Here is a 14842-nt window from a genome sequence, read left to right on the forward strand (position 1 = left end):
GTGTGTAACCATTAGCATCAATTACCGTTACGCTAATTAAAGCAGACGTTTGACTTCATGTTGTTTTTGCATTTCCTTCATCATCTTCAGCCTCTGATCCGGGGTCGGGTCTCGGGGGCAGCAGCTTTAGCAGGGGACCCCAAACTTCCCTTTCCCGGGCCACATTAACCAGCTCTAACTGGGGGATCCATAGGCGTTCCCAGGCCAGTGTGGAGGTCAAATCTTGGTTCCTACCCTCACTTGTGGTCATGAAAGCTGGGTCAGGACCCAAATAACGAGGTCTCGGGTCCAAGCGTGTGAAATGTGTTTCCTCAGGAGGGGGTCTGGAGTCTCCCTTAGAGAGAGGGGGAGAAGTTCAGCATCCGTGAGGAACTCGGAGTAGAGCCGCTGCTCCTTTGTGTTGAAAGGAGCCAGTTGAGGTGGTTCAGGATCATCTGGTAAGGATGAACCCTGGGCGCCTCCCTAGGGAGGTGTTCCAGGCACGTCCAGCTGGGAGGAGGCCTCGGGGAAGACCCAGGACCAGGTGGAGAGGTTAGATCTCCACACTGGCCTGGGAACGCCTCAGGATCCCCCAGTTAGAGCCCGGGAAAGGGAAGTTTGGGGTCCCCTGCTGAAGCTGCTGCCCCTGTGACCCGACCCAAGATAAGAGGCTGAAGATGAGATGAGATGAAGTGCCGTTCTGCAAACGTCAATGTGTGTTGAATTTTAAAAGCAACCGTATAAAGTCTGTGTTCTGTACGTGGCGTCCAGGTGGAGTGGACACGTACTGTCCATACAAGAGGGGGTCAATGATGATAGTGGCAGGGTTAAAACCAAAGCTGAGTGCTGGTGATTAGGAAGAAGAGTTGATAATTGCGGATGAGAGTCGGTCGTTGAGTGTGAGAGCTGGTCGTCGTGGTTGAGAGGGGAAACAGAACATAATGGATTGAGGACAGTGGCAGGTTTGAAAAGCGCTGGATTGTAACCATTACGACTGATATGCCTAAACGCTACGGAGCAACATTGTAGAAGTGTTTTGACAGTAACACTTTTAATGTGTTGCCTCTCCACTCTCATCCTGCAGAGTCACGGTGGGTGAAATTGAATGTTGAGGTAGTCGGCGTTAATCTCTGGAAGGACTCAGATAAAGTACAAACTACAGTTTTGTAAATGCTTCAGCGTCTCACTGTGTGTTTCAGTCGTAATGCTATCGTCACGCCGCGGTGAGGTCTGTCCTGTCTTTGGGTTTTCTCATCTCATCTTCAGCCTCTTATCCGGGGTCAGGTCTCGGGGGCAGCAGCTCCAGCAGGGGACCCCAAACTTCCCTTTCCCGGGCCACATTAACCAGCTCTAACTGGGGGATCCTGAGGCGTTCCCAGGCCAGTGGGGAGATCTAATCTCTCGTCCACTCTTCGGGGGCAGCCTTTACGCAAACTGAGACGCAGTCCAGCGGTTTGTAGCATCAGTCAAATGCTTTCACGAATACCCCGCTGTTCTTCTCTTCCTCAGTGAATCTGTTCGAGCAGAGAGAGTGTTTTTACTGTAGGCTGCAGCTCGGTGGGAGCCGTTACTGTCTGTGTGGAACAGTTAGTGTAAAATAAATCCAAACGTGTGTGTCACCGTTCTCCCTCAGGACCAGTTACAGCTGCGGGTTTGGGAGGAATTGGGGACGGATCATAATTCCAACATTTGTATTTATTGTGACAGCGTTGCAGCGGTGGGAGAAGTGTCTCAGCACCGGGGAGGGTTCGTGTTTGTGCACTGAAGACAGGGAGACATGGTGAATAAGCAGTCCTCAGCTGGTCCCGTTGTGTTGCTGGGCGCTATGATGACAAATGATTGCGACTATTTTTCAAGATCCTGGCGTTTTTGCAGGATGTCATGTTGTTTTTTTCTTTTGCATGACTGGACCTTAGGGCGCACTCACACTGTGCTTCCGCACCGCGCCCCGTGCTTTAGGGTCCTTGTCCCCCCTCCAGGCCCGTTTGTACTCACACTACCTGGGCCTCGGTGAATGCTTCTTGCTGCCTATACGTCATCACGCCGTAACACGTCACACGCATTGATGACGTCATGGCGATGCGTGGCTTTGTTTCCAGATCTTTCCGTAGACCTCGGAGTTTTTGTGCGTCTTGTCGACTGTTTTTGAATCTTTTCATCGACCAAATCTGCAGTAAACACTCCACCTCCGCATCACACCAACGCAAACCTTTCACCGCCATTGTCAGAAAAACTTTGCTGGAGCTCCAAACACGGGTGATAGTCGGCGTAGGGATACGCACGCTTCTCCGCAAATCATTTTTCTGTAAATACCAACGTTTGCCACCGCACATTTCATCGCACACTTCTGCCCGTCTACGCGAGGGTTTTGAGCGCAGCGAGCTTTGGAGATGAGGCCCCTGGTCCTCAGTGCAATGGTGGTCAAGACATAAAAGACGTCTACCATGACGTCTACCAGATGTGATGCATTCCTCTTCCAGTTTTCAGAGCTCATCTTTTGTGTGTGTGTGTGTGTGTGTGTGTGTGTGATTCAGGGGTAAGGAGCCCCTGAAGGACAGCGTGGTGTCCACCTACGAGGAGCATGAAGACAGTGTATACGCGGCGGAGTGGTCGTCGGCTGACCCTTGGCTCTTTGCCTCGCTCAGCTACGACGGACGCCTCGTCATCAACAGGGTCCCCCGCGCCCTCAAGTACCGCATCCTGCTCTGAGAGGGTGGGGGGTGGGGGGGGGGTCAGGTGATCTGAATGTGTGTGTGTCAGTGTACAGTGAGTGTGTAGGAGAAGACGTAGTATCACATCTGCACACATCCGTCACCGCAAAAAGTTGTAAACAGACATTCCACTGTGCATAAATATGTTATTTCCCGATGTTTATTCTTGTTTAATTGATTCTTATCTGTTCTGTTCTCATCATCCGTGTGAAACACTGGTGTTTACTGATGCTCAACCTCCATTACCAGTTATTAAAGTCTGGCATCTGCGATCACAGCATCTGAGTAAAAGAAACATATAACTTTAAATCTTTAAAGTGAAGTTGTTGCTGTCAGGGGTCGTACGTTGTTAGGGTTGGAGTTACGTATTTCCATCGTCCTTGATCTGTTGATTCTTTTACGGACTGATGAAAGACCTGCTGATGTAGACGTGTTTTTTTGGGCCATTAGGGGGCAGCAGAACAAGCTGTGAACACACAACTTCGGCATTTTATCCAACTGGAATCAAGTCAAACTGAAGTCTCAGGGCACGTCCTCACGGAGAAGCGTTTTCCTGTATCCACGCAACTTTAGTCTGGTTTTGTCCGACCATCCACTCTCGTTATCGGAGCCTGAAAACAGGATCTTTAGAAACCAGGTCCCAGAGAGGGAAGGTTGTAAACGCCCCCATATGGCGTTGTGGTCTGGACGGTGAAAGCTCAGACTTTGTTAAATGATGGCGTCAAGGCCCCACCTCCGACCTCTGACCCCACGGCGTCACATAACAACAACAACAGTGCTGCTGCGTGAGAGGACAGAGACGGACCCAGAGACTGTTCACTGAACTGGGCTCTGAGCCACATGCATGAATAAATAGGTTTGGCAAAAATAGGTTTGGCGCTGGTCGCGGTTTGAAAAGGAGCTGCATCTTGAGACCATTTTAAACAAGGAAATAAAGCGATTTGGCAGAAACACTGATGAAGCAGTGAAAAGGTTCTGTAAACAGCAAAGTGGCTCAAACTCATTTGTTTTAAATTTGGCTTTTATCTCGTTTTGGAAAAGAGCTCTTTATTTAAAACATCCATTTAGGAAACATCATTCAAGACGCAAGACACATCGCACCACAGCGCGCAAAGCAGAAGCACAAACACAGAATGCATGCAACACAATAAAGACAAGACCACAATAAGACAGCACGCGGTAAAAGGAGAAGATGGCTTGTTCATTCGGGCGGAGAATCACAGAGAAACTCACAATACGATGCAGTTACAGTGCATCGCCCAGTTTGACTAAAGCTATGGAGCCTCTGTGGGCTTTAGTTACACGAGCAACAGGTCTAAAAAAATAAAAAAGGAGATGTTATAGCTAAGTTAGCTCAGTTACCTAGCTAGTGAACAAGCGGAGCAAGCAGAGACACACACCCCGACTTGAATTAACCTGTAAAATGTTCTTTTAAATGGACAAACGTGTTAAACACTATAGAAATGAAGAAATGCATCTAGGCTCTCGCATTAGGGACAGTAATGGATTTGAGCGCGGATCATGATAAAAAATGCCACTCGTTCATCGTTGTGAGTTCCTATTTGCACGCTGCACCTTTGCAGGGGACAGGATATCCGTGCTGTGACATCACTGATTGGGGGCGTGGCCACAAGTATGACGGGATAACATACAGAGTGCAGCACTTCCTTTGTTTTACTGTTGTTGTTGTTTTCTTTCTGATTCGCTTTGTAACGTAGCCTCTGCAGATTTACAGTTTGTCCATCAGATGAAATAAATGAACTCTCAACACTTCTTCTTCTTCCTTGTCCTCCTTTTCTTGATCCCTTCATCTTCACTCGTCTCCCCTCCGCTCCCTCCTCCTCCTCCTCCTCCTCCTCTCACTCTGTACACCGTGTGTTTGAGGCTGGTCGATAGCAACAGTCCGAGCCACTGACAGGCCTTTTAATTGCAGCTTGACTCTATGTGTCACACACACACACACACACACACACACACACACACACACACACACACACACACACACACACTCTCTCTCTCTCTCTCTCTCTCTCTCACACACACACACACACACACACACACACACACACACACACACACACACACACACACACACTAGTGCCAAGGGAGGGGCACAGGCTCTTCATTAGCTATGCCAGTTGGGTCACACAGTGTCGTGGCTGAATGCAGAGCGTATTCTGATTCGGTATCTAATCAGAGAAGCTACACACACACACACACACACACACACACACACACACAAACGGTGCCTTTGTTACCCTGCAGTCAATTATTGAGAGGAGGGATCAGGGTGTAGATACAGAGGGATGGTGCGCGCTGAAAAGGTAATCGCTGAATATCGCCCATCTGGAAACTTGTGATGCTCGTCACAGAGGCACAAACATGCAGAACTCATTATCACGTCTGCTGGGCACCGGTGTATGAAGAGACGTGAGGGTGAAAAGCATGCGTCCCTGGGTCTTATGCGTAACAGTGTGTGTGTGTGTGTGTGTGTGTGTGTGTGGAAAGACTTCATTAAAGACCAACAGCTGATTAGAAACAGCGGATCTTTTGCAGAATATCCAGCCGCTGATTTGAATGATTGGGACCAATCAGCGGATCCACCTGCTGATCACAGCTGAGGATCTGCATGTGAATCCATGAAGACGCCTCTTTAGTATTCCTGAAAGCCTCACGCACGTCAAAGTACACTCAGTATGATGCATTGAGGGTCTGCGGAGATGTTGAAGCGTGTTATTGCTGACTCTGTAAATACACACATACAGACTACAGAATTTCCCAGGTCAACAATAACACACAACAAAACGTAGGCCGTATTTTCCGCACTATAAGTTGCACCTAAAAGCCTCCAAATGTCTCAAAAGCCGACAGTGCGCCTTATAATGCGGTGCTCCTTATATATGGACCAATATTGAGCCACAACAGGTCTCCAACTACGGTGAGCAGCCGCCGACTCTATTTCCCCCGTAGAAGAAGTAACGCGCGGTGCATGTTGAGATATACGACTGCGTGAAGCGTGCCGTTTCATTTCCATGTGTGTGTTTGTGTAAAGAGCCCAAAATGGCTCCTGTTAAGAGACACGCTTACGACGCAGAGTTTACACTCAAGGCCATTAGTCACGCAGCAGAACACGGGAATAGAGCAGCAGCCAGAGAGTTGAACATGAACCAATCAATGGTGCCGAAGTGGAGGAAGCAACAAGACGACCTCCCCTGACTGTTGTGTTGACGTTCCCTTTAGCGCAGCTCCATCTAATGGATGCAGAACGTGACCCCAGCCTCCACTGTAGCGTCTGTTCTTTGCTCCTTATAGTGCGGATAATACAGTAATTTCACCTTCTTTCCCTCCATAGCGTACAAACACTGTCACACACCATCCCAATCGCACTAATTAAATGTTGGCATTGTGCATTTCTGCCAACAGACACGTTGAATCTTAATGTTGAGATTACCGTTGCAACCCGTTAGCGTTCCCTGCTCGTCACGTACCAACAGTCGCAGTATTGGGTAACACTGAGAAGTCAAACGAAACTATAACTTCTAAGCAGCCTCTGCTTAGATTTAGGCATCAAAACTATACGGTTAGATAGAGAGATGCATATCCAACGCACCGTGTGCATCAAAGATAACCGTGAATGTGTCTTTGGGAATATCAACAGTTGTATTAGAAATGAGTCCTTATGAAAACTGCACACAGTTACGGAGGAAGGGGGAAATGCAGCGTTTTACAGTGAAGGAAGAGTCTAAATAAGAACAGCCATTAGTTCATTCGTGTGTTCTTTCGTCACATTGTCACTCAGTCTTTATTTCCGTACAAACATTTTGTCTGGCAGCCTCTCGTGCGCTCGTCTGGGAAGCCATGAAATATTTATGTGGCTGGGAAAGAGGATGTTGTGTTATTATGCAATGAGACGGACTTATTACCGTAACATGCTTTCATTTAGTGACGGATTTCCACAACTTTGGTGCGCTGAGGTGATTCCTGGGTATTAGTTCTTGCACCTGGTGTGTCGTTCATGATTATATGGTTAAAGGTGCTCTCAGTGTGGGACCATCAGCGTTGTTTCTGTCCAAACTGATCTTTAAAATGTCTGTTTTTCTTTGCGTGTTCTTACAAAATGATCCTGTTTTCTCTCGTTAATGAGGGACCTGACTGATTCCCCCCTGAGGCTCTTCTTCTACTACTTCTACAATCATCCAAGTACCATCACTCTAGGACAGACGAACGCCTTGATCGAGATTCAAGAAAAAGGCAGGTGAAGTGGTGGTTGGCACTGTCGCCTCACAGGAAGAAGGTTCCTGGTTTGAATCCCGGCTGGGGCCCTTCTGTGTGGAGTTTGCATGTTCTCCCCGTGTCTGCGTGGGTTTTCTCCGGGTTCTCCGGTTTCCTCCCACAGTCCAAAGACGTGCAGGTGTTCGGTTCATTGATGACTCTAAATCACCCGTAGGTGTGAATGGTTGTCTGTCTCTGTTCGTCTCTATGTGTCCTGTGATAGACTGGCGTCCTGTCCAGGGTGGACCCCGCCTCACGCCCGATGTCAGCTGGGATCGGCTCCAGCCCCACCACTTAGCAGGGGACCCCAAACTTCCCTTTCCCGGGCCACATTAACCAGCTCTAACTGGGGGATCCTGAGGCGTTCCCAGGCCAGTGTGGAGATCTAATCTCTCCACCTGGTCCTGGGTCTTCCCCGAGGCCTCCTCCCAGCTGGACGTGCCTGGAACACCTCCCTAGGGAGGCGCCCAGGGTTCATCCTTACCAGATGATCCTGAACCACCTCAACTGGCTCCTTTCAACGCAAAGGAGCAGCGGCTCTACTCCGAGTTCCTCACGGATGCTGAACTTCTCCCCCTCTCTCTAAGGGAGACTCCAGCCCCCCTCCTGAGGAAACACATTTCACACGCTTGGACCTGGACCTGGTTCTTTGGGTCCTGACCCAGCTTTCATGACCACAGGTGAGGGTAGGAACCAGGACTGAGCGGTAGATCCAGAGCTTTGTCTTCCTCAGCTCTCTTTTCATCACAACGGTGCGGTAGAGTGACTGCAGCTCCGCCCCCCCCTGCTCCGATTCTCCGGCCAAACTCACGCTCCATCGTCCCCTCACTCGTGAACAAGATCCAGAGGTCCTTGAACTCCTTCACTTGGGGTAAGGACTCATTCCCATACATCAAACGAATCTTACACAGGAAATACACAAACACTTCTTTAACACTAGACATCCTGAATGTCTGTAATTGTACCTGAGGGTCACGCGTGTGTCGTCCTCTGAGGGTAAAGGCAGAATTGGATTCAGCTGCTGAGGCAATGAAATAAAAACAATTTAAAAAATTAGATTTCATTTAATTATTTATTCATGTCAGGGATGCAATATGACGCCACCTGGCCTGTTTGTGTGTGTGTGTGTGTGTGTGTGTGTGTTTGTGTGTGTGTGTGTGCGTGTGTGAGCGAGCCGGGGTTTCAGGTGATTATTACCTCGGAGATTTCGACTCATTTGCATGGAGGAGAATTTCTACGACCCCTTGAAATGGAAATTATGCGCAAACACGTTGCTCTCCGCAGGAACAGGGGAGGGAGAGACAAAGAAAAGAAAGAGTGACTAATGGCGTTAGGACTTCAGAGGTCCGCGGAAGGTGTCCGTGACTGGGGAAGAGAGCGGCGCGACCAGGTAGAGGAGTTTGGGGGAAGAGGGAAGCCTGAGCCCGGTCCTCAGGGGGGGAGGAGGGGTGATGGTGGGGCTTAACAGCTTCCAGACTCACCCCCATCCAGCGTTTATGTTCCTGTTCTCTAACGTGTGTGTTTTCAGAAGCACTGCTTACTTTAAGAAATGACTCCTGAGCTGCAAAGGATTCGAGATTTGCCCGAGAACACTCTGAAAACAGTCGTTCCAACCCTCTGCATCTGAAATATGCATTAAGAGATGAGGTTCGCTGTGCAGCCCTGTGCCCGCAGAGGACTGGAACAAACAAAGCACTTGAAATGTGCAGGGATTTACTGTACACACACACACACACACACACACACACAAAAATCTGTTGAATGTTAACCCACTTGCAGTCGCAGCGAGCTCCGTGTTGGTGGATCTCTTCGGCTTTTAGCTCCGTAGCGGTGGAAGCCCCGATGAAACACGGGCCCCGTCACTTTTGATGTTAGCTCGGAGCGTGCAAGGATCGCTACTTAGCGCTGACAACCGCCCTGTAGTCAGGCGAAGCTCTTGTGTGTCGTAAGCTACTTATTTACTGTCCTGTCGCTTCTGCAGGAGATAAACTGCTTTGGGAAGGGGCGAGCGGAGACTATTAAGCCATCAGTGAAATTACAGGAGGGTCTATATTTAGCGTCTGTGGCGTCAGGAAACCCTTACGTGCCGTATGTATTTTCCTTAAACCTCTGATTGATTCGCATGTTCTCTCCGTGCTTTGTGTTTCCCGGCGCTTAAACCTCCCTGACCTTATATGTGTGTGTGTATCAGCTCTTACAGGTTCCTACACTTTATCTAATGTATTTACAAAAGCCACACTAAAAGGCCTCGGTGCTTTATCCGGCCTTCCTCCCCTCCAGGGTGAAAGGGACCACAATGGACGAGGTGCTGCGGCGCTGCGGCGTGCACCCAGCTCCCCTCTCCCCTCTCATTGTTCTTCAATTACTGAACAAGCACGCGGGGTGGATCCAGCGTTATTTATGTTCTCTTGCCACCCCTGCGCTCATATAATTACCTCTCAAAAGCTGTAATTGTGCTCATTTCTCATGTCCGGGGCTGACATCCACTCCCCGTGCCCTCTTTTGGCGTCGCCATGGAGATTGAGAGCCCATTGTCGTTGAAGGACAACGCGGGTCGTAGGTCGCACTTTGGATTATGGTAATTGTTTGAGTATGACGATGGTTACACATTTTAAATATCGAGGTATTATGCTTGATACTACTTTATCCTTGAAAAATCAAGTGAGAGCCGCCCCCCTGGAGCTGAGACGGACCAGATCCTGTCGCTCAACGTACAACACACACGACTGATATCTGTCATTTATAATAAGATTCCTCTTCTAAGTCCAGTTTCCACAGTATCATCCTAAAGTACTCCAGGTAGGGAATGAGTCCCTACCCCAAGTGAAGGAGTTCAAGGACCTCTGGATCATGTTCACGAGTGAGGGGACGATGGAGCGTGAGTTTGGCCGGAGAATCGGAGCAGCGGGGGCGGTGCTGCAGTCGCTCTACCGCACCGTTGTGATGAAAAGAGAGCTGAGGAAGGCAAAGCTGTGGATCTACCGCTCAGTCCTGGTTCCTACCCTCACCTGTGGTCATGAAAGCTGGGTCAGGACCCAAAGAACCAGGTCCAGGTCCAAGCGTGTGAAATGTGTTTCCTCAGGAGGGGGTCTGGAGTCTCCCTTAGAGAGAGGGGGAGAAGTTCAGCATCCGTGAGGAACTCGGAGTAGAGCCGCTGCTCCTTTGCGTTGAAAGGAGCCAGTTGAGGTGGTTCAGGATCATCTGGTAAGGATGAACCCTGGGCGCCTCCCTAGGGAGGTGTTCCAGGCACGTCCAGCTGGGAGGAGGCCTCGGGGAAGACCCAGGACCAGGTGGAGAGATTAGATCTCCACACTGGCCTGGGAACGCCTCAGGATCCCCCAGTTAGAGCTGGTTAATGTGGCCCAGGAAAGGGAAGTTTGGGGCATGTTTTAGTCTCTTAGTCTTTCGTGGTCGTTTTAACATCAGCCAAAGGACTGCAGTTAAATATGAACCTGCTGATCAATGTGCATGTCGGGGGCGACACGGTAATGTGGTGGTTAGCACTGTCGCCTCACAGCGAGAGGGTTCCTGGTTTGAATCCCGGCTGGGGCCTTTCTGTGTGGAGTTTGCATGTTGTCCCCGTGTCTGCGTGGGTTTTCTCCGGGTTCTCCGGTTTCCTCCCACAGTCCTAAGACGTGCAGGTGTTCGGTTCATTGATGACTCTAAATCACCCGTAGGTGTGAATGGTTGTCTGTCTCTGTTCGTCTCTATGTGTCCTGTGATAGACTGGCGTCCTGTCCAGGGTGGACCCCGCCTCACGCCCAACGTCAGCTGGGATTGGCTCCAGCCGCGACCCCGACAGGGACAAGCGTTTGAAGATGAATGAATGAATGAAATGTAGGTTTGAAAGTACAATCCGGATGGAGCTGCTTGTACATGCCTTTTTTAGATGGTGTAAAAGGTGGAAACACAACTAAAGAATGGTATTTTTAGCCCAGTTGTCGTGAAAATAGCAGTAATTAAGGTAGGGTCGTTGTGCCACTTAGGCAGTAAATCATTGCTAAGAAAACAAAAACTTGAATCAAATGAAAATGCATCCAACCTCCTCCTCCCGCTCCAGCTTCTGGACGTGAGGTGGATTGATTAATGATTGAAGTGACTGGTGAGTCCGTCACCAGAGTCCCGGCGATGCAGAGTGACAGTCTGTATGTGTTTAATCAATGGTGCATGGCTCGGGGACAGAGCGGGAGCAGGGGGCTGTGGCGACTTTCAAACCTCTTTGTCAATCAAAGGACCCGCCAACCGCACCCCATGAAATCCATTAAGACCAATTTGGCCAGAGCCGTGCAGCTCACAGCTCCATAAACGCTCGACCCGTGGTGAATTAATGAGGGATTTTCACAACTTTGGTGGGCTGAGGTGATTGCTGAGTATTATTTCTTGGACCTTTATGTGTCATTCATTATTACACGGGGAAAAGTGCTCTCAGTGTGGCACCATCAGCGTTGTTTCAGCCTGATCTGTGTTTTTAAATGTCTTTTTTTCTTAGCTTCTTCTAACAAAGTGTTTTATTTGTGTTAATGTGGGACCTGATGATTTCCCCCTGACTCAGGGCCGCCCAGTCCTGCTCCTGCAGAGCCACTGTCCTGCATGTTTTAGGTTTCTCCTGCTCTAACACACCTGAGTCTAATGCTTTTCAAACCTGTGACGAGCTTCAGCTGCTTGATAACGAGCACATCATTAGACTCAGGTGTGTTAGAGCAGAGACAAATCTTAAACCTGCAGGACAGTGGCTCTGCAGGAGCAGGCAGACCCGTCCTTCGTCTCTTCTTCTACTTGAACAATAATTCAAATACCATCACTCTAGGATGGACTAACACCTTCATTCATTCATTCATTCATCTTCAGCCTCTTGTCCCTATCGGGGTCACAGCTGGAGCCGATCCCAGCTGACATCGGGCGTGAGGCGGGGTCCACCCTGGACAGGACGCCAGTCTATCACAGGACACATAGAGACGAACAGAGACAGACAACCATTCACACCTACGGGTGATTTAGAGTCATCAATGAACCGAACACCTGCACGTCTTTGGACTGTGGGAGGAAACCAGAGAACCCGGAGAAAACCCACGCAGACACGGGGACAACATGCAAACTCCACACAGAAGGGCCCCAGCTGGGATGCGAACCAGGAACCCTCTCGCTGTGAGGCGACAGTGCTGACCACCACAGCACCGTAAAAATGGTCAGTCCATCTGTCTTCAGCATTAACACTTTGCTCTCTACTTTTGATCTCTAGTGTTAATTATCGACGGTCATCGCTTTAATGCTGCAGTTCTTAAATGTGGAGCTAATTTTAATTCATTCATTTGTTTTTTTATCACATTTTCTTTTGCCAATTCCCTCAAAATCCAGTTCAAATGTACCGTACGTTCAGATGGAGCCCCAGCAAAGTAAACCGCGCCGCTCCACCCAATTAAAATGTTCCCCGCTCGGACTAATGAGAAGAAATGCTAATAGACCCGTCGCAGTCGTCACCGCGGCACTTAGCTCTGAGCGCCACCATTTCAGGAGGACGTGTGGATGGATCCGGCTGTAGCACTTTATGATGTGGCCGGAAATAAATCAATGTACACACACACACACACACACACACACACACTCTCCTGACGCTGTCTGTAAATGCATTCTGTGTGTTACTGTTAGTGTCTGTCTCCACATCTTCACTGCGTGGCCACTTGCGTGAATGTCACAGCGTTGATGCACTAATGCATGTGGATTAGCCACAATTTGTGCGTGTCCGTGTGTGTGTGTGTGTGTGTGTGTGTGTGTGTTCATGCAATGGCTCTGTCCTCCCCTGAACCCTGGCTGTTCCACTGTCTGGCTGCACACTGACTCTCTCGCTTGTTCTTCCTTTCCTCCGTGCTCACTCGTTCATATCAGACATGTCATCCACCGCGGAGTGCTCGGACACCCTCATGGGAACTGCCTGACCCAGATCTGTCTTCTCCTCTGCCCAGTTGACCACACACACACACACGCACACACACACACATACACACACACACTCAGGCACAGATGCACTTGACATTTGGTCGCTGACAAGACATCAGGTGAGGACAGAGGAACCCAGGTGACAAGGAGAAGCAGTGAACCTTTGCTGTGATATTGCCCCTCTGAGTCCAAGAACACACACACACACAGGTACACACACACACACACACACACTTGTCTCCATGGTGTATTTGCCTGTCAGGCGAGCAGAAATAGCTGCGCTTGTTTCTCCCTCACCATTCACGGTGGCCTTCCAGAGCACAAAGCTCGACTCAGAGATGTGTTATTGTCCTGCTCGATCTCAGCAGAACTCAACACACACCCACAGAAAATCACCTGAAACCGGAGCCGCCGCTAGGAAACCGTGAATGACAGGATTCCCATTGCTCGCGGTTGAAAAACAAACATCCACGCAGAGCCCACAGAGTGAGCCTCTCGTCTAAGGCAAAGATTAATTACGTCCATTTTTATAGAAGATAATTCCAGTTTATCACGACTAATGTTTGACTTTACTCCAAATCATCGCTGAGATCTGGGAACACGGCATCATCGCTGCACTGAAGCCACGCAACGGGTGATTATTCTAATAAAGTGTGTTGTCTGAAAGGGAAATTACGTCGTAAAAAACCTTTTTCGGCAAATACGTTAAATTTTTCTCATGTAACAAATATTAACGGAGAAATCCCGGAGAGTCTCTAACAGTCTAATACCGCTAACACTAAACTGGAGAAAGCCCTTTTTTGGCATTAGGAAATCTTGCACAGGAACTCGATTTCAATTTTGGTTCTTCTGGTTGAAACTGAGGTGTAAGTACGCATGAAGCAGCAGCAGCGTAGTTAGTGAAGCCAAAGTTTATTAAAGAGTGTTTTAAAGACTTACCTACTGGCCCCTGTACCAGCTCCTCTCATAGTAAAGTCCATTACAGTGGAAGGAGCCCATTGGTGCTTTGTTGTGTGTGTAGGGACTCTTCTCATGCTGCTGCAGAGGTTTGCTGTTATTTTCAGCAGCATTAAAGTTAAATATTGCATCAATGAATAAATACAAATGTGACTTTTGTTTCTGCAGCTTTAACTAAAGTCACATTCAAACACTTTCCAAACATTTCCCGTCACTCTTTTAATAAACTCCACTAAAAGATACAAAATGACCACAAAAAGATACAAAATGACCACAAAAAGATACAAAATGACCACAAAAAGATGCAAAATGACCACTAAAAGATACAAAATGACCACAAAAAGATGCAAAATGACCACAAAATGATACAAAATGACCACAAAAAGATGCAAAATGACCACTAAAAGATACAAAATGACCACAAAAAGATACAAAATGATCACAAAAACATGCAAAATGACCACAAAACGATGCAAAATGACCACAAAACGATGCAAAATGACCACAAAACGATACAAAATGACCACAAAAAGATACAAAATTACCACAAAACGATGCAAAATGACCACAAAACGATGCAAAATGACCACAAAACGATACAAAATGACCACAAAAAGATACAAAATTACCACAAAACGATGCAAAATGACCACAAAACGATGCAAAATGACCACAAAAAGATACAAAATGACCACAAAAATAGTCAAAACCACCACAAAAAGACTCAAAACCACCAACAGCTTCACTAACTACGCCGATGATGCTTTGTTGTGTGTGTAGGGACTCTTCTCATGCTGCTGCAGAGGTTTGCTGTTATTTTCAGCAGCATTAGTGGTTAAAAAAGACCTTTGAATGCCTTCACTGTGCTGCCCCGAGCTAACCACTGTTAGCAACATTCGGCTGTTAGCCACTTTCTAGGATTTCTCCGTTGATAGTTGTAACGTGACAAAAAATTGTCTCGATGAGATGATTTTACGCCCGACCCGATC

At 48.3% G+C, this 14842-nt stretch overlaps 1 protein-coding gene across 1 annotated transcript in view; it reads left to right on the plus strand.

The window, feature by feature from the left end:
* The window catches only part of eipr1 (EARP complex and GARP complex interacting protein 1), a 60892-nt gene extending 56481 nt beyond the window's left edge, over positions 1-4411 (plus strand). Inside the window, exon 9 of the mRNA XM_083923750.1 lies at positions 2514-4411. Within this exon, the coding sequence (XP_083779876.1) occupies positions 2514-2688 (175 nt within the window). The 3' untranslated portion in view covers positions 2689-4411. The remainder of the gene's footprint in view (positions 1-2513) is intronic.
* The last annotated feature ends 10431 nt before the right edge of the window (positions 4412-14842 follow it).

This window comes from Echiichthys vipera (assembly GCF_963691815.1).
Source record: "Echiichthys vipera genome assembly, chromosome: 12".
Classification (NCBI taxonomy): domain Eukaryota; kingdom Metazoa; phylum Chordata; class Actinopteri; order Perciformes; family Trachinidae; genus Echiichthys; species Echiichthys vipera.